Source organism: Ursus arctos, unplaced genomic scaffold (assembly GCF_023065955.2).
Source record: "Ursus arctos isolate Adak ecotype North America unplaced genomic scaffold, UrsArc2.0 scaffold_14, whole genome shotgun sequence".
NCBI lineage: Eukaryota > Metazoa > Chordata > Mammalia > Carnivora > Ursidae > Ursus > Ursus arctos.
In genome coordinates, this window is record NW_026622808.1 from 16,496,954 (window position 1) to 16,519,093 (window position 22,140).

Genomic DNA, 22,140 nt, shown 5'->3' on the forward strand with positions numbered 1-22,140 from the left:
AGAGTATTTGAACAGAATGTATTCAGCCCTACACAGGCTGGTGAAAATGTTATGGCTTCCTTTTTATGTGCTCAATTATGGATTGCAATTTCAAATGACTCAGACAGGACTTCATGTATAAATTCTGTTTTCCATTGGGATTATCTCTTTGATCCAAGTTCCTGGGGATGCAGTGATGGAGTCGGGGCAGAGGGGGCGCTATTTGTAAATCCATGTCTCCACACAACTTGACAAATGGCTCACAGGAAGCCGCAAGATAGGAGTGTGCCCACATTCACTACAAAATAAATTCATTTTTAATGACTGATTTGAGAGGCCAAAAGGAAAAGACCTTATTGTTTTGTATTTGACTGGTTATTATATATATATATATACACACACATATATATATATATGTACATATACGTATATATATATATATATATATATGTACATATACGTATATATATACATATATATCAGGCGCTGGCAAGCTCTGGCCCTGTGCCAAATCCACCCATAGTCTTCTTTTGTATGGCTTATGAGCTAAGAGCGACATTTACAGTTTTAAATGGTTGAAAAATTAAAAGAAGAATGATATCTTGTGACACGTGAAAGTTATATGAAATGTGTACTGCAGTGTCCATAAATAAAGTTTTATTGGCACACGGCCACCCTCATGTGTTTACATACTATCTGTGGCTGCTTTCCAGGTACAAGGGGGAGGGGCTGAGTCATTTCCATACAGATTGTATGGCCCAAAACGCCAAAAATACTTAATATCTGGCCTTTGTAGCAAACGTTTGCCAACCCCTGAACTCAATGATTTATTAGCCCTGGTGATGGGTTTGGGATACTCAGAAGTATCTGGGAGGAGAAAATCTTGCAGAGACCCTTTATAACATAACTCGGATTTAATTCCTCATGCCCTGGTCTGTTCTGCAAGAGCTTTTCCAATAGGAGACGAAATGTCCAAGTGTGTTCACTCCAGGGAAAGATAACCATTATTTTGCGAAACGTTTGTTTCTCTTTGATAAGTATCTGGAAATGCAGGTACTGGGAGATGATGACGTTGAAGTCTAATATGTGTCATGACCACGTCTCCTGCAGCCTCAAAGGGTGTCTGCCAGTCCCTCAATTTGCTACATACAGAGACAGGCTGAAGGAGCACTGAATGGGGGAGCATTTTACATTGTCGAGCACAGCTAGACCAGCGGCTCAGCCCAGCCCTAAGTCAGCCCTTTCTCGGTGCCTTCTGTGGGGACCCCCACCTCAGGGTGGGCTGCCAGGGAATCCAGAAAGAAGGGTCCCAGAACCTCAAACTTCTTCTCCACCTCGGAGATCAGCACACTCGGCCCCCTCCCGTTCGTCAGGTGAGAATTCTGAAGGCCAGAGTCAGTATCTCTGTCCACGAGCAAGAACCAGGGAGACCAGAGGGAACCCCTGAATCTCAAACTCCCACCTCCTAGCTCTGGAAATTGGTGAGGTCAAACAGGGCAAAAGCAACCAGGGCATCCTGGGACTGATCTCCCTCTCCACCATCCCCCAAAAAGAATCTCTTGGAACTACCAAGTTCAAATCCTAGCTCCAAGTGCCAGCATGACCCTTGGTATATCTTTCAGCCGCCCTGAAGTCCATTCCCTCACCTGCACAACGGGATGAACTCTATGTAATATACACTGTGCCTAATTCCCGAAGTCATTGTGAAGATTGAACTGACATTTTTTTCCTGTAAAATGTTTAGTACAATGCCTGCCACACAGTAAGCACTCAATAAAGGTATGCTTGCATCACTCACCATATACTGAGCACTCTCGCTATGTGCAGGGTACAGAGCAAAGCACATAGCCTGCATCACCCCCCATCCCAGGCGCTCCAGGAAGGCCTGCCTTATTCACAGCAGTCTCCCCAGCATCCCACACGGGTGGAGCACAGCCACATGCATCTTTGGCTGCTTTTCATCTTGTGCCATTTAGGCATTTTGAGCCCTTCCAATATGTCCCATAGCAAGGGCTGGGGGAAGGATGACCCACTGGGCTGGTACGCCCAGAACTGAGGGGTCCCCAGGACATGGGACTTTCAATGCTGAAACCAGGACAGTCCCCAGCAAACTGGAATGAGCTGGTAACCGAGGCTGGGGGTAGAGCTGAGAACAAACTAGACACAGTCACCTCCTCCTGGAAGCCTTCCCTGATCCACTCCCCCCCCACCCCACCTGCTCACAGATCACCTCTGCCCTCCCCGCTCCCCAAGGCTGCCTGTGCAACTCTCATTATAGCACCATCAGCCTGGGTTTCGAATGCCTGGAGGCACATCTGTGTCCTCTGTTCCAGGGGGTGGGGGGCAGAGACGCTGTTTTCCTGGTCACTGCTGCATTTCCAAAACCTACCACAGAGCCTGATGCCAAGTAAAGATGAATGAATGAAAGCCAGCACTCCTTGCCCAACAGATGAGCCAAAGCTCGGAGGGGTGAATCCTCAAGCAGGATTCCCCAGCGACGATGCGGAGAAGCCGGGTCGGAACCCCAGTGTGTTAAGACTGCCACCCGCAGCCCTCCCACCTGGACCTCACCGTGTTGTAGAACTCGGCCACCAGCTCCGAGTGCTGAAAGTTACTCTCACACCAGTCCACCTCGGAGCTCTGGTAGGCGAAGATGCTGGGCATCCTGAAGCAGCACCCACTGCCCACTGGCTCGGGCTGGCGGAGAGGAGCATGAGAGCCTCGAACAGCCCGGCCCAGGCGGGACAGGCAGAGGACAGCTGGTTGCCCCACGGCAGGCAGGCAGACCGAGAGGAAAAACCTGCTGAACCACTCCCCGTTGCACCAGGGCAGCCTAGCCGTGCGGTGGCGGCCGCCCTGGGCATAAGCAGAGGGGCTGGCACCGTCCAGGGAGGGCGGAGGTGGGGGGCGTGGGCAGGGAGTGTGCCTCCCATCCCTACCCACTAGGAGTGGGAGTTCGGGGGACTGTTATTAGAACAGTAATTGAAAGTAACAACGAGCCCATTGAGAGGAATACCCTGGGTCTCCCCACTTTACAGATGAGCAAACTGAGGAAGAAAGAGCAAAATCACTGGCTGAGGGCATGCAAGGGGGTGGTAAGGCCACAATGAAAACAGGCAGCTGAGTCCAGGCTCCGGGCTCTTAACTAATTAGGTTTAACTACCTCCACGCCGTCAAAGCTCCGTGCTGCTACTTCTCATACCAGGGGCAACGGTAGCTCGCCCACCCCAAAACGGGCTTGGCTCAGCTGCCTTGGAGTCCTTGGCTACGTGACCTGCCCAATCATTTCACCTTTGGGGGCTTAGGTCTTCCTGTTTGTGTTATGGGAGGTTGGGCTGGATTGATGCCATTTCTCTTGGGTGGTCAAAACCTCAGATGTCTAGAGTGTCCCAACTTCTACCAGGGGCCCTAGGAAGGGAGGGATCTGCAAAGTTCCGGGCCTGGGGCCCCTAGTCCTGGCTTCCGAGGGCTGTGGAAAGCTCTGGTTTTAGAGTCAGCAAGGCCTGAGTTTGAATTCTGAGTTCCTCCTCTTCCCAAGTCATATGACCCTAGGCAAGTGAATCCACCTCTCTGAGCCTCAGTTTGCTCGTCTGTAAGACGGGAAGGATGGGGCTCAACCTAACTGTTCTAAAAGCACACGGAGATAAAGCAAGTCTAGAGCTTAGCTCACTCCCTGGCCCCAAGTGGGCCCAAGATAAATGGTAACCGGTTTTCTTATTGTAGCTGACCTTGAACTTTAAGGCAACCTGTGAGAATAATAATACTAATAGTGGCACATTTTACTGACTACTCACTGGTGCGAGGCTCTTTTCTAAGTGCTCAGCATTCAGTATACCTCATTCAATGTTCTTGACAGCTCCAAGACAGACTATCATTACCTCCTTGTCATTACCCAGGAAACGGACGCCCAGAGAAGCTTAGCAATTTACCCAAGGTCACACAGCTAGAAAGTGAGCGAGCAGGGCAAGCCACTTTGCCTCTCTAAGCCACAGGCTCCTCATCTGTAAGATGGGAATGCTAGTACCTCTCTCTTAGGGCTGCTGTGCAGATTTAGCGAGCGGATACAGTGTTTCCCTAGGAAGACAACTCTGGGTGAGGGATGGACCTGCATTTGAGAATCTCTGAATTGTGTGCCAAGTAATCCACTCCCTTTTCAACACTCAATAGTTCAAGAGGGGCTCAGTCGGTGCTAATACCTGTGTATGCCCCTTAACACTTTATCCCTTTGTTTGATAAAAAGTCCTTCAAGCAGGCAACAGTGTCCAGCCAGAATGTGGTGACACCGTTTACACTGTTATTTATTTTTAAATAAGCTTAACTTACTGCCGGTGATAACCACTTTTCATTCATGGCAGGGTTACAAAATTTCTTTTTTTAAAATATATTGATTTCAGCGTTATAATTCTGGGGGTGGTTACATAAATCTATCCATGTGAAGAAATTGCATACACCCATACTCACAAAGGAACATAACGGCTGTTGAAATCTGAGTAAGATCTGTAGGTCACATCCAGGTAAATGTCCTATTTTTGAAACTGTACAGCTAAGACGTACCATTGGAGAAAACTGAGGAAAACGTGCAGGAGACCTGTGAAATTCTTGCAATTTCTTGTGAGTGTATAATTATTCCAAAATAAAGAGTAGTTTTTCTTTTTTAAGTAATTGATTTAGGCTTTTAATTGGTGGATGAATGGATCAACAGAATGTGGTTTATCAATACAATGTAATATGCCTCAGCCTCAAAAAGGAAGGGCTCCTGACACCTGCCACGACGTGGGGGGACCCTGAGGACACCGGGCTCAGCGAGAGCAGCCAGACCCAGAAGGACACATCCCGCAGGACTCCACTCCCAGGAGGTCCCCAGAGGAGTCCCGTCCACACAGACAGCGAGGTGCTGGTGGGAGCCAGGGCTGGGGCAGGGGCTGGGGAGTCCGTGCTTCCTGGGGACAGAGTCTCAGTTTAGGAAGATGAGAAAGTTCTGGAGACGGAGGGTGGGGGTGGCTGCAGGATTACGTGAATGTGCTTTATGTCACAGCTGTACATTTAAAAATGGTTAAGATGGTCAGTTTTATGTTATGTGTATTGTACCACAGTTTTTAAAAGTAATTGATTTAGGTTTTTTAAAGGGGTTTTATTTGGCAAACTATAAACATATAAGAGTTTAGGTGGAAGATGGACAATATGAAAATCTTGAGGGTGGTCTGTGAAGGTCAAACATTTGGGCTTAGCCCAGAGCCTAATATCATTGCTACTATTATTATGTTGTTATTATTATTACCCACAAGGTGTCAAAGCTTCCATGCTCATACCCTGCCAGGTGCCCAGAGCTGTCTTCGCGATTCTCTGGGGAGATGGGAAAGATGCCAGGTATGGGGGTGAGAAGTTCCCAGAGCCTGAATTAAAGGCTCTGACCGAGTGGCTCTCTACTTCCCCAGAGCAGCTGAAACCCCACCATTTAGCTGTGGTCCTGGCCCCCAAAGCCCCTCCCCAGCTGGGCCAGGTGAGCAAACAGACACCAGCCCAGCCTCTCCCTGCCCAGCTAAAAGCAGGGAGCCTGAGTCCGTGAGGGGGTGGAGTACGCGGCCTCTGACCTCCCTCCCTGCTCAAATCCAGGGCAGGGCACAACTGTTGGGATCTGGCTCTCCGGGACCTCAGTGAAAGGTTTAGTTAGCATCAGGAAGCAAGGCGGTGACGGGTGCCCACACCCAGCCCTGCCTGAAGAGTTTGGGAAATCACCCGGCACAGAGCTGACTAGGGAAACAGGACAGCCAGACCAGTGTGTGGCTTCTCTCTCTGCTAGGGGGAGAGAAGGAGGCAAGGGAGGGTCTGCAAAGGGCCAGATCCTGGGTGGAGGGGTGGAGGAGCTCCCACAGCTGCTTACAAATTAAGACAATCAGTAGCTTGAAACAACACACACATATTATCCTACAGTTCCAGAGATCAGAAGTTCGAAATGAGGGGCGCCTGGGTGGCAGAGCGGTTGGGCGTCTGCCTTCGGCTCAGGGCGTGATCCCGGCGTTATGGGATCGAGCCCCACATCAGGCTCCTCTGCTATGAGCCTGCTTCTTCCTCTCCCACTCCCCCTGCTTGTGTTCCCTCTCTCGCTGGCTGTCTCTATCTCTGTCGAATAAATAAATAAAATCTTAAAAAAAAAAAAAAAAAGTTCGAAATGAGTCTTTTGGTGCTAAAATCAAAGTGTCCACAGGGCTAGTTCTTTCTGGAGGCTCTAGGGGAGAATCCATCCCTTGTCTTTTCCAGCTTCTAGAAGCTTGCTGTATTCCTTGGCTCGGGCTCCTTCACCCATTTTAGTGCACATCACTCCCCCCTTTGGATTCCATCATCACACCTCCTTCTCTTTGATTGTGACCCTCTTCTAAAGACCCTGGGATGACACTGGGCCCCACCAAGACAATCCAGAATCATCTCCCCTTCTCCAGATCCTTAGGTCAACCACAGCTGCCAAGTCTCTTTGCAGGGAACATAATCCCAAAATTCAGTAACAAGGACCTCTACTCCCCTCCCAGAGGGGAAAGGAGGAGGACCTGGGGATAGCAGAGTTAGGGGCTGAGAATGGAGAGGGAAAGTGGGTGAAAAGGGGCCTGGGAAGGGGCTGCAGACTGGGTGAGGACTGGGAATGAGGTTAAAAGTGGGACTGAAGATGGGCCTTATGGCAGAATTGGGGATGGAGGGGCTGGGGATGGAAATGGGAGTGGGGATAGGGACAGTGTGGGGATGGTGGGGCTGGGACTCTGTCTCTGGTGGACATGGGCATCCCACCCTGGGTCAGTACGCAGAAGGAGCCTCCATGGGCTTGTAGGAGGGAGGCAGAGGCCAGTGGGGGTGCCCAGGAGGCTGCCAGCGTGTTCTCACTCTGCTGCTACTCCACTCACCCAAGGCAAAGTCTCACATGCTCTTCTTATATTGCGGGCTCCTTCCTATTCTTCTCTCTCCCCTCAACACCCTTCCCAGGTTTGAAGCTGGGGTCTGTCCTTGGTTTCTATCAGCTGCCAGTGGCCACCTGGTCCAGGTAACCAGTCCCAAAGACCATTGAACATCCCAGCCCCACCATGATTCTCAGCTGCAGGGCCACTATTAGCTCTACTCACCCCTCTTCTCTCCTCTCACCCCCACCATGAGCCTCAGTAGGAAAGGGACTGGTTTTTGTCCTTATGTGAATTTTCATAAGCATCAAAAAACACACGTGCATTGTAAGAAACACAAGCTAGCAAAGAGAAGATTAAACTCACTGATAATCTTACGGCCCAGACACAACCGCTGTTAATATTGAGACATCTGCAGCTTAAAAAAATCATTTACATATTTTTTTTTTACAAAGATGTGGGTGGATTGTGTGTTTGTTACCTATTTTTTTCACTTAGAATGTCATTAATATCCTTCCATATTCCGGAGCATTCTTCACTATAATTCTTTTAAATTAAATTAAATTAAATTAAATTAAATTAAATTATTCTTTATTCTGAACTACAGTAAAGCACACATAACATAAAACTGACCATCGTAACCACGTTTCAGTGCACAGCTGAGTGGCATCGAGCACATTCACACTGTTGTGCAACCATACCCACCATCTGTGTCTAGACCTTTCCATCTTCCCAAGGTGAAGCCCTCTCCCCATTAAACACTAACTCCCATCCACTCCCTCAGCCCCTGGCTCCCACCATCTACTGTCTGTCTCTTTGGATGACTCTAGGGAGCATAATGTTTTCAAGGTTCACCCACGTTGTAGCAGGTGTCAGATGTCCTTCCTTTTTAAGGCTGAATTATATTCCGTTGTATGAATAGACCATATTTTGTTTACAATGAACATTGGGGTTGTTTTTACCTTTTGGCTATTATGAATAGGGCTACTACGAACATGGGTGTATTAATCAGGGTTCTCCAGAGAATCTGAATCTATCATCTATCTATCTATCTATCTATCTATCTATCTATCTATCTATCTATTTATCTATCCATCCATCTATCATCATCAGATTTATTATAGGAATTGGCTCACCTGATTAGGGAGGCCAAGAAGTCCCATGACCTATCATCTACAAGCTGGAGAACCAGAAAACATAATATAATCCACTGATATAATTCAGAACAAATCAGAAGGCCTGAGAACCAGGGCCTGATCATGGAAGTTCCAGCCTGAGTCTGAACGCCGGAGAACCAGAAGCACCAATGTCCAAGAGCAGGAAAAGCAGCTCTCTCAAACAGAGAGCAAATTCCCCCTTACCCCACTGTTTTGTTCTATTTAGATCCTCAATGGACTGGAGGATGCCCGTCTGCATTAGTGAGGGCAATCTTCTTTACCCAGTCCACTGATCAAATGCTAATCTCTTCCAGAAACACTCTCACAGACACATCAGAAGAAATGTTTTACCAGCTGCCTGGGCATCAGTCAAATCGATGCGTAAAATGAACCATCACAGTGGGTGTCACACTGTCATTTTAATGGCTGTATAATATTCCATTACACGAAGGGATGCATTGTCGTATACTGAGACAATCTCCCATGTTGGAAGTTGTGCTCTTTTCTTTTCTTCTTTTTTTTTTTTTTCTGAATAATGCTATGGCGAGAGGCGTCTGGGTGGCTCAGTTAGTTGAGTGTCCAACTCTTGCTTTCCGCTCAGGTTGTGATCTTGGCGTCATGGGATCGAACCCCGCATCAGGCTTTGTGCTCAGCGGGGAGTTGGAGCTTGCCTGGGATTCTTTCCCTTTCCTTCTGCCCCTCCTCCTGCTTATGTGCTCTCTCGCTCTCTCTCTCTAAAATGGATAAATAAATCTTTTTAAAATAATAATGCTATGGTGAGTGTCTCTGAAGGCTTTAATCTTCAGGTAAAAAATACTAATCAAGTCTAACGCTTTTCTATCCAATATGGTAGCCTCTGACCACATGTGGCCACTAAGCACTTGAACTGGGGCCCGTGACATATGTTGAAACGACAGTATTTTGGAAATTGGGTTAAATACCCGATATTATTAGAATTCACGTCAGTAGTTCCTGTTTACTTTCCAAAATGTGGTTACTAGAAAATGCTAAGGTACGTATGTAGCTCACACGAGATTTCCACTGGATGGTACCGGGCTACTAATGTTTACTGGCAGCACCAAGCACTGTGCTAACGCCATCTCATTCATTGTCCCAGATACCGCAGGAGCTCCAGGGTGTGGAACTAAAGCTGCTTCTTTAGTGTAGTGCCCTTAATTGCCGGGACACCAGCCCCCTACACCCCCCCACCCACCTCACAGGGTGATCTTACAGAGGAGAAAGCAGAGGTCTCCCCCTCTGGGCTAGAATTCCACCTTTTGGCTTCTCTGGATTGATTTTTAGAGAGCTTTATTGAAGTATAGTTGACATACACCAAACTACACATGTTTAAAATATGTAATTCAATACATCTTGACATACGCACACACCTTTGAAACACCACCACAGTCCGGATAAGGAACAGACTCATCTCAGCATAGGGTTCTATCATTGCTTTCTGTTTATCTACTTTCCGAGCTTGCCATTTAGGGGAGCACTGCAAAACTGCTTTTTTGAAATAAATGTGTGGATTCACATTTTTTTTTAAATATTTATTTATTCGACAGAGACAGAGACAGCGAGAGAGGGAACACAAGCAGGGGGAGTGGGAGAGGAAGAAGCCGGCTCCCAGCGGAGGAGCCCGATGTGGGGCTCGATCCCAGAACGCCGGGATCACGCCCTGAGCCGAAGGCAGACGCCCAACCGCTGTGCCACCCAGGTGCCCCTGGATTCACATTTTTGAAAACAATGTTTAAGTTAATAATGGTGACAGACACAGTTGGGCGAAGTTTAAAATCTGAAAATGCCCAAGGCTATGAAGGACAGGATTGAGCAACAGGTGAAATTTGAATATGGACTGTATATATATATATATATATATATATATATATATATATATATTTTAAAGATTTTATTTATTTATTCGACAGAGATAGAGACAGCCAGCGAGAGAGGAAACACAGCAGGGAGAGTGGGAGAGGAAGAAGCAGGCTCCCAGCGGAGGAGCCCGATGTGGGACTCGATCCCGGAGCGCCGGGATCATGCCCTGAGCCGAAGGCAGACAGCCAACGACTGCGCTACCCAGGCGCCCCTAGACTGTGTATTATAATCGTGTTGTATCAGAGTAAGATTTTCGAATTTGGTAAGTGACTTGTGGTTATGGAAGAGAGTGTCCTAGTTGTTAGGAGGTATATCCTTAAATATTTAGCAATGATGGGACATGATGTTCACAACTTGCCTTGAAATAGTTCTGTGAAAACTGGGGGCGGGAGGGGGTCGGTGAGGGAAGGAGGGAAGCGGGGAGAAAAATATGGCAAAATGTAAGTGATTGGTGCATTTGGGTGAAAGGAACATGGCAGTTCATTGTATTCTTGTGACTTTTCTGTTGCAATAGAAATAGTTCCCAAAAAAGTTGGCTAATCAAAAGTATTGGTGAGGATGGGAGGGAAACTCTCATCCCTGACTGGTGGAAATGAGTGATGGTCAAACAATTTGAAAACGATTCGACATTGGTCTAGCGTAGTACTGAGCAGGACAGATCAATTGCTAGACTAAGAAAATGTCTTAAGTGTAAAAGTTTCTCACACAAGCGAATTTCGTTGAGTGAGCACATCTACCTTGGAAGGCTGTCCGCTGGGTGGCCCAGGCTCCCGCCCTCTGGTGATGCTTCCATTGTCAACATGTAATCTCCACCCTCAACATGCAGTTTCCAGGGTGACCCCAGCAGGAAAAGAAAGCATCTGAAAGACACACTGGATTCTTAATCCCCTCAGTCCAGAAAGGCTCGCCTTACGCTAGCATACTTTCTATCCGTCAAAATGAGTCCACATGAACTCACAGGTGCAAGGGGAGCTGGGAAATGTAGTCTCTCGTAGAGCAGTCGCTCCTGTTTCCACTCTACCCTATGGAAGGGCGCCTGGGTGGTTCAGTTGGTGGAGTGTCTGCCTTCGGCTCAGGTCACGGATGGAGCCCCACGTGGGGCTCCCTGCTCAGTGGGGAGTCTGCTTCTCGCTCTCTTTCTGCTCTTCCCCTGGTTTGTTCTCTCTTTTCCTCTCTCTCTCTTTCTCTCAAATAAATAAATAAAATCTTAAAGGAAGAAAAAAAAAACTCTACCCTATGGAAAGGGAGCCTGAATCTTTGTGACAGAGCAGGCTGCCTCCACCACATTCACCAAAGTCACAAATGAACATATCCTGCAATCGGGAATTTCCCTCCTGGATTTATGTCCTCCTGAGAAACCATCACACATGGACGCAGGAGTCATACACAAAACTATTCAGAGCAGCCTTACTAGCCATAGCAAAACCCTGAAACTACCCTGAATACTCATGAATTGCAGACTCAGTAAATAAACGACGGTATCTTCATTCAATGGGATACACAAAAATAGATGAACAACAGGGACAGGTGTCACCACGAATGACTCTCAACAAGATGACGCTGGACCAAAAAAAAGTCACAAAACGGTACATCTGTTTATAAAATGATCAAAATTCAGGCTACCTTAAACAAATAATATTTAGGGTGGGGCTGCTAGCCAGCAGTCACACACCTATATGAAGGTATCTTTTGTTAAAATACGGCAATATGGGTCGGTACCTAGCTGCTGCTTCAAGCCCCCCTCACCCCAGTGCACCCCGGCCACCGTGACTTTATCCCTAGGACCCTACACACGTCTTCATGACCCAGAAGCTAAAGGGTTACGATCCAGTAACTATTTTTAATCTTGCTTTAGGTTTAGGGAGACATGCATATATGATTTAAAAAAAGGAAATACTAAAAAAAAAAAAAAAAGCAGCAAAGGAATGGTGAACACCAACTCCAGAATATCTCCAGGTCATCCCAGCGGGAGGGGCGGAGGGAAAGGCTGCCTCTAGTAAGAGTTGCACAGAGGTTTTTACCGGGGTCAGCGTGCTTCCTTCCTGTTTCCTTCCCAATACTCCAGGCCAACAAAAGGAAGAGATCACTAAACCCCACGAGGACCATTCTCAGAGCACATGAACTGCTTCTGCTTCAACCACATCCCCAAGTGGCTTCGAAGTTTCAAGAAATCCATCAGAATTGCTTTCTAATCTGCCTTAACTCCATTACTTATTTGCAGAAGCGTTGTCAGGTAAAATACAGGACACCCAGTTAAATTTGAATTTCAGATAAGATAAACAACGAATAAGTTTTAGCATAAGTGTGTCTTAAATATTGTGTGGGATTGACTGAACTACTGAAAAAGTATTCCCTGTGCATCTGAAATTCAAATTTAAATGGGCATCCTGCATTTTTATTTGCTCAATCTGACAACCCCATTTTGGAAGTTTCTCCTTAACCAAACCCCTACCCCATTTCTCCCTCCAATAAGAGAGTTTTGCAAAATATATCTTTCATTGCCTCCACTTCTGAGATCCGATAACCCCCAACGGTTATTCTGAGGCTAACCTTTAGCTGTACTCCAATATTCACCTGTAGGGGAATAGTGACAGTTTGGGAAGCATATTGCCAACTGGGACTTCTGCCAGATTTTAAGGTTCAAAGAATTTTGGCTTGTAAATCTAGCCCTGAAATTCAACGTTTCTCTCCAACATCATGGCCAAGATCACTGTGGTCCAAAGGGAAAGATTCTGCCTATTCCTTCCCTTTCAAAGGGAGGGAGGAGAGCCCCACCCCCAAAGCCTAAGTTATGAATCGAATGGTGTCCCCCACCCCCCCAAAAAAGGTATATTGAAGTAGTAACTTCCCAGGACCTCGGAATGTGACCTTATTTGGAGACAAGGTCTTTACAGAGGTGATTAACTTAAGATGAAGTCATCAGGATGGGCTGTAACCCATATGACTGGTATCCTTAGAAAAGAGGAAATTTGGATAGAAACGCACACAGAGGGAAGACAGTGTGAAGGGACACAGGGAGCATGCCACGTGGAGACACGGGATTAAAGTGATGGGTCCACAAGCGAGACCAACGATGGCCGGAAAACCACCAGAAGCTGGGACAAGCCAGGAAGAACGCTCCCCTACAGAGGTTCCTGAGGGAGCAGGGCTCTGCCGACACTTTGATCTCAGACTTCCAGACTCCAGCCCTGGGAAACCATAAAGTTCTGTTGTTTAAGCCCCCAGGTCCGTGGTACTTCGGCAGCTCTAGGAAACTCATGCAGATTTTGTTTTTCCATCTTGAAACTGACTTGGTGGGTTGAGACAGTGCTGCCCAGAGCACGGAGCAGGGCGACACGTTCCCGGTAGGGTCAATAACTCACCCCCGTCTGCTCAGGGCTTTCCCAGTTTTGGTTGAGCAGGGAGCCCGATGTGGGGCCTGATGCCGGGACCCTGAGATCATGACCTAAGCCAAAGGCAGACGCTTAACCAACGGAGCCACCCAGGCGTCCCCAATTGTTTGATTCTTCTGATTATGCTCAGGAGAAAAGCTCAGTTTGGTGAGACATGTCTTTAACACCTCACTGACACTTGCTAATTTCCCTTTCAAAAACAAACAAAAAAAAAGATGAGGTTCGAAGACTGAGACAGGGGAAACAATATGGCAGTGACTCGAAAAGCTGAAAACAGAATGACAACGTGATGCAGCCCCTTCACTCGTAGGTACTCACCCAGAAGGACTGAAAACAGGGTCTCGAAGATGCGCGCACACCCACGTGCACAGCTGCATGACTCATAATACCCGAAAGGTGGAAGGAGGCCCAGCGCCCATGAGTGGACGAATAAACAAAGCGCGGTGGGGACGGCGGCACAACGTCAATGTGCTTAATGCCACAGACCGTACACTTCAAAACGGTTAAAATGGTAATTTTTCTATTATCTATATGTCTACTGTAATTAAAAAAAAGAGGGGGTGGTAAATTGTGTCAAAGCTGCTAACAGGACTAACAACACAATGAACTGATGACTGACCACTGAGTTTGTTGTAACTTTAGGGCCCTGATTTGAGATCTTTCTTCTTTCTTAATATATATCGGCATTTACAGCTAAAAATTTCCCTCTAAGCACTGCTTTAATTGCATCCCATACGTTTTTGATGTTATGTCTTCATTTTTGTTCTTCTCCAAGTATTTTCTAATTCCCCTTGTGTGACCTTTGATTTGGCTATTGAAATTGGTCATCGAATGTGGCCATCTGGAAGCCATTAGTGACCCTGACAGCTGGTGTCTCAGTGGAGTCGTGACGGGAGAGCCCAATTAGAGTGGGTTCAAGAGATAATGAAAAGTGAAGGAGTGGAAACCAAGAAGAGATTCAACTCTTAGAAGGATGTTTTTTTCTGTAAAGGTAATAACTGAAGAACATTGTGGGATCACATGGCTACGTTTTTTTAAGATGGGAGCTATTACCACATGTTTATAAGCTAATGGGAATAATCAAGAAGAGAGAGAACATCTGATGTAGTAAGAGAAAGCAGAGACTTATTTAGAGTGATGACCTTGAGTGGAATGGAATCCAGGATGTAGGTAGACAGTTGGCCTTGGCCGGGAGCCTGGACAGCTCCGTCATCATAACAAGAAAGAAGGCAATGTTGATGGCCTAAGTGCTATGGAAGTTAACCTTCTGTGGCTTTGTTTTTGCAGAAGACAGGAGGCAAGGTCAAGAACTGAGAGTCAGGAGGAAGGGCGAGGTTTGAGGGGAGAAGGCAAGGTGGGACATTACCATATGAGAGAGTGGATGAGTGAATGGACCAGGGCACATAGTAGGATCACTGGGCAGCAGATCTGTGGTCAAAAACCTCAAGGGAGGCCAGTCAGCATGGCTGTGTATGAGGCTTCCCTGGTACGGGTGAGGAGTAGATGGGGGGCTGGCTTTAATCTGGCTGTCTGACCACATAAATGTGATGAAGGAAGAGGCAGATGAGGGAGTTGAGGACATAGATTAAGGTGTGATTGTAATGACAGCCCCTGGCTCTCAACAGAATGAGGGGACAAGGGAAAAGGGTGGGGGGGGGCTCATGGATTATAAATTCTGGCAGAGCTAAAGGATTCTTTGGATAGGAATACCAAATGGAACGAGCAAGAAAGAAAAGAAGTGTGGGTTGGTGAGTAGGGTGCTTGAGAACACGGAAAGTGATGCAGTTTTTGGAAATGACAAGGTCTAAAATAAGACCATGAGAGGTGGGGGCTGAGGTAGAGTGGAGGACAAGGTGACAGGGAGAGAAGAGCGGAAGGAATTGGAAGTTGCATACCGAGAAGGATCATCAAGCTCACTGGATCTCAACCAAGGGTGCATCTGCCTCCAGTGGACACTTGGCCATATCTGGAGACATTTTTGGTTGTCACACTTTGGTGGTGGGTGTCAGGGAGTGGTTCTTTTTTTTTTTTTTAAAGATTTTATTTATTTATTTGACAGAGATAGAGACAGCCAGCGAGAGAGGGAACACAAGCAGGGGGAGTGGGAGAGGAAGAAGCAGGCTCATAGCGGAGGAGCCTGATGTGGGGCTTGATCCCAGAACGCCGGGATCACACCCTGAGCCGAAGGCAGACGCTTAACGACTGAGCCACCCAGGCGCCCCAGGGAGTTGTTCTACTAGCATTGAGTGGGTGGAGACCAGAGATGCCACTCAACATCCCACAGTGCACAGGCAGACCCCACGACCAAAAATGGTCTGGCCCAAAGTGTTAGCAGTACCGAGGGTGGGAAACCCTGGTCTGTGTGGATGCTGAAGTCACTAAGAATTATGCCCAGAGAAGTGTTCGAGAAAGGAAAAATAAACCAGGACATACAATAGTGAAGGGATGAGAGGACATCACCTGAGGCTAATAGATAAACAAGCAAGATAAACAAGCTGTGGGTATTGTTTGGTGACCAGAGAGTCAAAGCCGCAGAGTTTCAGAGAAGGGTTAGAAGCCATGATGAAGGAAGGGCGCCTGCCTCACCCCAAGGGGCACAAGGGTGTGAGGAGCTGGGACAGAAAACAGCCATGACCTAGAGCCTCACAGTCCTTGGGGGAGAGCCAAGCTTCTGTTGGGGGAGAAGGTAAAGAGCATGTTTTGTCAAGAGGTTGAGAATACGGGGAATTTTGCTTAGGAAGGATTGTGATTTCCTGAGGACACGATTGAAACATTTCAAGATTTGAGGAGGACTACTAAAAAATGAAAAGGCATACCACTAACTGGAAGAAGATATTTGGAATGCTTACATCTCACAAAGGGCTTATTTCCAGAACACACACAGAACTCCTGCAACTCAATAAGAAGAAGACAAATGACAAAGAGCTCAGAACCCACACTTCACAAAAGAAGACACAGAGATGGCCAAAAGGCACATGATGAGATGCCTAAAATCATTAATCATCGGGAAGTGAGCATTAAAACCACAAGGATATACCATTACACACCCATCAGATGAACTAAGATTTTAAAACAACAACCTGTCTCTAGAAAGTGACGTAGAGGATATGGAGTAACTGGAACGCTCATACATCTCTGCTGGGTATATAAGATGGTGGAACCACTTTGGAAAATGACTGGCAGTTTTCTTAAAAGTTACACCCCCTACCTGATTCAGCCATTCCACTTGATCCTTACGCAAGAGAAGCAAAAATGTATGCTTGCACAAAGTCTTGTACACAAACGTTCAGAGCAACTTTACTTACCATAGCCCAAACTGGAAACAACCCAAATGTTCATCGTTTGGTGAATGGACTAATTCTAGTACACCTAGCACATCCATGCAATGAAAAGGATTGAATCAATGCATATACACAATCGCATAGCGAATTTCAAAACATAATGGTGAATGAAAGAAGCCAAAGACTATATACTACGTGATTCCATTTTATGAAATTCTAATTAAGGGAAATCCAATCTAGAGTGACAGAAAATTGGACCAATGATTGGGGATGAGATGGGAGGGAGATTGATTGCAAAGGGACCAAGGGACTTTGGGGGGTCATGGAAATGTTCTCTCTCTTGACTGTGACAGTCATTACACAGTTTTGTCAAAACTCATCAAACTGTACATTTAAAATGGACATATTTTATTATACAAACATTATACTTCAATAGAGTGGGCTTCAAAACAAGATGGACGGGGAAGGAGAAGAGAGAAAAATAGAGATGTACAGAGTTGTGGTCTTTGAATTACGTAGTCTACATTATCTAATTACCTGCTTGTTTTCCCCCTTAGATATAACATCAAGGGAATAAAAATGGTGGTATCTTGGAGTATCCAGGCTACACTGACTGAGAAGGTGCATGAAGGAACTTTCTAGATCTTGAACAGGGTGATGGTTACACAGGTGTACATCCATGTGAAAAAAAATCATTGGGCTACACAGTTAAGATGTGAACTTCTCTGAGCATATGCTATACTCCAATACTTTTTAAAAATTATACCATGGAACTCTTTTCACATCAATAAAAATGAATGTATGACATCATTTTTATTGCTGACACCCCACTTAAATGACTCCTCTCTCTACTAAAATGGCTCCCCAAAGCATTTGATGCTTCTGAAACGGATGGCAGATCTCAACAACCTATGCCCTTCCCAGACTTGCTCTTCTGCTTATCCACTGCTTTCCTTGGACGTGTGACTGCCCCCTTCCCCACTTCTCTGACTGGCAGACCCTCCTTAGTCTCCTCTCACTTCAACCCATTCCTGGGGCAGGGGTGGAGAGCAAAGATTTCACCAACCTGGGAAACATCAGATATGCAGGTATTTAAGGCCAAGAGACCAGAGGAGATTATTGAGGGGGTGTGGATAAAGAGGAGGGTACAGGACTGAGGCCAAGGGCTCTCCAAGGCAAGGAGTGTCTTTAAAAGACAAATCTGGGGACGCCTGGGGTGGTTCAGTTGGTTAATAATCTGCCTTAGGCTCAGGTCATGATCCCAGAGTCCTGGGATCAAGCCCCGCATCGGACCCCCTGCTCAGCGGGGAGCCTGCTTCTCCCTCTCCCTCTGCCCTTCTCCCCTGCTCATGTTTGCTCTCCTTCTCTTGCACTCTCTCTCAAATAAATAAATAAAATCCTTTAAAACAGAAGTCAAATTCAATAAGAGAAAGAAATTTCATCACAATGCAGACATCCATCAACAAGGAACTGGTTAAAAACATATACATCTGTTTTTGCTCTCCCTCTGCCTGCCGCTCCCCCTGCTTGTGCTCTCACTCTCTATCAATAAATAAATAAAATCTTTTTTAAAAAAGTAAATACCAGTAATATTCCATAATATCAATACTTGATAATTTTTAAAGATTTTTAAAATTTATTTTTGAGAGAGGGAGAGAGAGAGAGAGCATGAGCAGAGGGAAGGGCAGAGGGAGAAGCACACTCCCCACTGAGTAGGGAACCCAATGCAGGATTCAATCCCAGGACCCCTGCCACATCTCACACGGAGAGTCAATGTCCCCTTTCCCTCCCCTTGAATTTTGGTTTGGCCATGTGGCTTGCTCTGACTGACAGACTGTGGCAAAGAGCTGCCATGTGACTTGCAGGCCAAGCTTTTAAGAAGACAAGTGGCTTCAGCCTCCTCTCTCTTGGGAGCCAGTTGTCATGTGAGACACGAAGACCACCATACCGTGAGGAAGCCCACGCAGCCACGTGGTGGGAGAGAGATGCCCAGCCAACGGAGGTGAGGCTCCTGATATGTGATTGTAGAATGTTCCCTGTGGATTTTCCAGCCCCAACAAACCCCACATAGAGAACAATCACAGAAGCCCAGGCCGGATTCCCCAACTGTAAGAAGTGATAAGCTGCGGCTGTTTGAAACCTCTAGGTGTAAGGGATGATTTGTTACGCGGCACTAGCTAACCGAAACGACGATTATCACGGTGTGTAAACAGCTCTGCCATAAACAGCCTTATGACCAACTCTTGGTGCTCACCTTTGATCATTTCCTAAAAACGAGTAACTAGAAGTAGCCTATGTGAATCTGAGACGTGGCGTCAACTGTGTTTCCAGAGAAGTTGTAGCGATGTCTGGGAGCTGTTTACAGGAGTATGCATCTACCCTCAGCCTCTTCAGTCCTTGGTTTGCCATTTCTTTTTGTAATTTTCAATTTCTATCCATTTCCACAGGCCTGTTTGGCATGCATCTAAGAACCGGTAACAGTGATCAGAGCTTCTCCCTGACCACAGAGTAATAACCTAAAACCAGCAGAATGGACTGATTTTGTAGCCAAGAGTCAAAATACCCACCCCCCCCGCCGTCCCTCCATCCCTCCATCCCTCCTGTCCTACCCCTTACATGTCCTACCCACTTACTGAGAACATGCTACACAAACAAAGCGGGCAAGAATAAGGTAACATTAACTAGCTGAGTGCCAGGGACTGTTCAAAAGTAGCTTTTTAAAAAAGATTTATTTATTTGACAGAGAGAGAGAGCAAAAGCAGGGAGAGCAGAGGGAGAGGGAAAAGCAGGCTCCTGCTGAGCAGGGAGCCTGACACGGAACTCAATCCGAGGACCCTGGGATCATGACCTGGGCCAAAGGCGGACGCTTAACCAACTGAGCCACCCAGGTGTCCTAAAAGTTGCTTTTTTTTTTTTCCATTTCCTTTTTTTTTTTTAAGATTTTATTTATTTATTTGACAGAGATAGAGACAGCCAGCGAGAGAGGGAACACAAGCAGGGGGACTGGGAGAGGAAGAAGCAGGCTCCCAGCAGAGGAGGCCAATGCGGGGCTCGATCCCATAACACCGGGATCACGCCCTGAGCCGAAGGCAGACGCTTAAGGACTGAGCCACCCAGGCGCCCCTTTTTTTCCATTTCTGTCACTATCCACTTCACTTTTTTTTAAAGAATTGTTTATTTATTTGTGAGGGGGTGAAGGGGCAGAAGGAGAGGGGAAGCAGAATCCCTGCTGAGCGAGGGGATCGATCTCACAGCCCTGAGATTGTGACCTGAGCCAAAACCAGGAGTTGGACACTTAACCAGCAAGCCAGCCAGGCACCCCACCACTTTAATTTAAATCAGTGATTTTTGGGACGCCTGGGTGGCTCAGTCGGCTAAGTGCCTGCCTTCGGCTCAGGTCATAATTCCAGGGTCCTGGGATTGAATCCCGAATTGGGCTCCTTGCTCCGCAGGAAGCCTGCTTTCCCCTCTCCCTCTGCCTGCCGCTCTCCCCACTTGTGCTCTCTTTTGAGCGCAAATAAATAAAATCTTTTTTTAAAAAATCAGCGATTTTCAACTGTGAGTAATTCTCCTCCCCCCGCAGGAGGACACGTGGCAATGTCTGAGACATTTCTGACTGTTGTGATGGGGGAGTGCTACCGGCATCTAGTGAGGAGAGGCCAGGGATGATGCTTGGGGTGGCCTTCCCCAAACAAAGAATTACCCATCATAAAATATCAGTGATCCAGAGGAGGAAAAAATAGAATAGAAAACATCAGAAGGCACTTTTCAAAGTAAGGATAAGTATCATTTCATGAAACGTTTGCAAATTTGTGCACTCAGACACTACACAAGATGTATCTCTCCTTGCGAGTCCTAATCAAAAAGGTTTGACAAAAGCTGTCCCAAGGACCACGGAGCTGATTAAGACCTCCGGCTTCAAGGAGCTCACGTTCCCCAGATGACAAAGAACAAAACAAATGAATTGACGTCACTGTTTTGGACAGCCATTTAAACAACGCAAAGGTTCCAGAGTGGGCCTGGAATATTAGCACGGGGAATCAGGGAAGGCTTCTCTAAAGAGGTGACATTTGAGAGGAGATTTATGTGTCGGGAAGGAGCTAGATTCAGGAAGAGGACGCAAGCAAAGCCCAGGAGCCTGGCTGGGGCTTGGTGCGTTTGAGGAACCGAAAGCTAGAGCCAAGTGGGGAAGGGAGGGTGGAAGTAGGTGAGGGAAGAGGTCAGCATGGGTGACAGGGAGCCAAGGGGAGGGCTTTAGGCAGGGGAGGGTCATGGTGAGCTTTCTCAGGTTGCTGAAAGAAGGAACTGCGGGACACAAGGGAGAAGCTGGAACACACAAGGGAGAAGCTGGAACGAACAAGGGAGAAGCTGGAACGCACTTGGGCTGTTACCCAGGGTGCTAACTAGCACGCAGGAGGTGAAAAGTAGTTGAACTGTGGACAGGTAGAGCAGGTGAAACAAAGGGAGGCAGTGAGGTCAGGGGGGTGGGGAAGTGTTGGGGGAGGGACTGCGGGGGCTGCAGCAGCTGACGGCCCACCCTTCTCCCCAGGGCAGGGCGGGAGCTCAGGCCCTAGGGGAACCGGCTGGGCAGGGCCACCCACCTGAGTCACAGCAGAAACTGGGACAGCCCATGCTGCCCACCTACGTCCACAGTCCCCACGTGGGAATGCCACGCCCCGGGCCGAACACTGGCTCCCCCCACCCCCAATCCGTCAGTGACACCTAGATCTAGGCTTCTGGCAGGGGTACCTCCAAGGCCTCCTCCAAGCTCTTCCACTTCCAGGTCTTCCTCTCAGTTCTGCCCTGATTTCATAAGGCGGGATCGTCTGTGTCCTGCTCTCTCTCCCCATCAGACTGGGATCTACTGTGAACACAGAGGGTACAAAAACTACCCTTATCTAGGGCACCCAGCATCAATGTTAGGGTCCAGCATTTAGGCTCTGTCTGCCTGGTGAACTCCTATCTATCTGTCAAAACCCACCTCAAAAGGACCCTCCTAAGGGAGAGCTTCTTGGACCCCTGTGGTTCCTGGCTAATACAATCAATAATTAAAACCCATTAATAGTGAATACAAACTGAACACTTACTATGTTCCAGGCCCCATTCTGAGGGCCTTATGGCAGCCCTAGGATGTATGTTACCATTATCCCTAGTTACAGATGGAAAACGGAGGCTCAGGGACACACGACTAGTAAGTAATGGGGCCCAGATTTGAACTTGGGTGACTTCAGTATGCTGCTTCGGCAGCAGGTCTCTTTAAATCCTTCCCTGTGAGATTGGTTTGATCATTGCCATCTTCCAGATGAGAAACTTCAGGCTGGGGGGTGGGGGCGGTGAAAAAATGCGCCTAAGATCACACAGCACGTCATCGGTTGAGCCAGCCTGGCAGGTGGGGCAGCTGCCTGTAAAGCTCTCAGCTCTTAACCTTCCTCCCTTATCACCTCTTGGTTCAAAGCGCAGTTGATAAGCATCTGTTTGTGTGGCGGGCACCACTCTAGGCTCTGGGGGGACACCTGTAAGAAGGCGGTTTTTCAGCTGATTTGGAGGAAAAGAGAGGTCCCAAACGTTACCA

At 47.3% G+C, this 22,140-nt stretch overlaps 1 protein-coding gene across 2 annotated transcripts in view; it reads right to left on the bottom strand.

Moving 5' to 3' along the window:
• Positions 1 to 21,451, bottom strand: part of ACER1 (alkaline ceramidase 1) — a 35,149-nt gene extending 13,698 nt beyond the window's left edge. The window contains exon 1 of one of the 2 annotated variants that reach the window (XM_057311451.1): positions 21,318 to 21,451. Coding sequence is in view for 1 of the 2 variants with exons in the window: in XM_048226629.2 (XP_048082586.1) it covers positions 2,551 to 2,643 (93 nt within the window). In the remaining variant the exon portion in view is untranslated. Of the gene's footprint in view, positions 1 to 2,550; positions 2,709 to 21,317 lie in introns of those variants that run through there. The other variant, XM_048226629.2, reaches the window with a different exon arrangement.
• Positions 21,452 to 22,140: the final 689 nt, after the last annotated feature.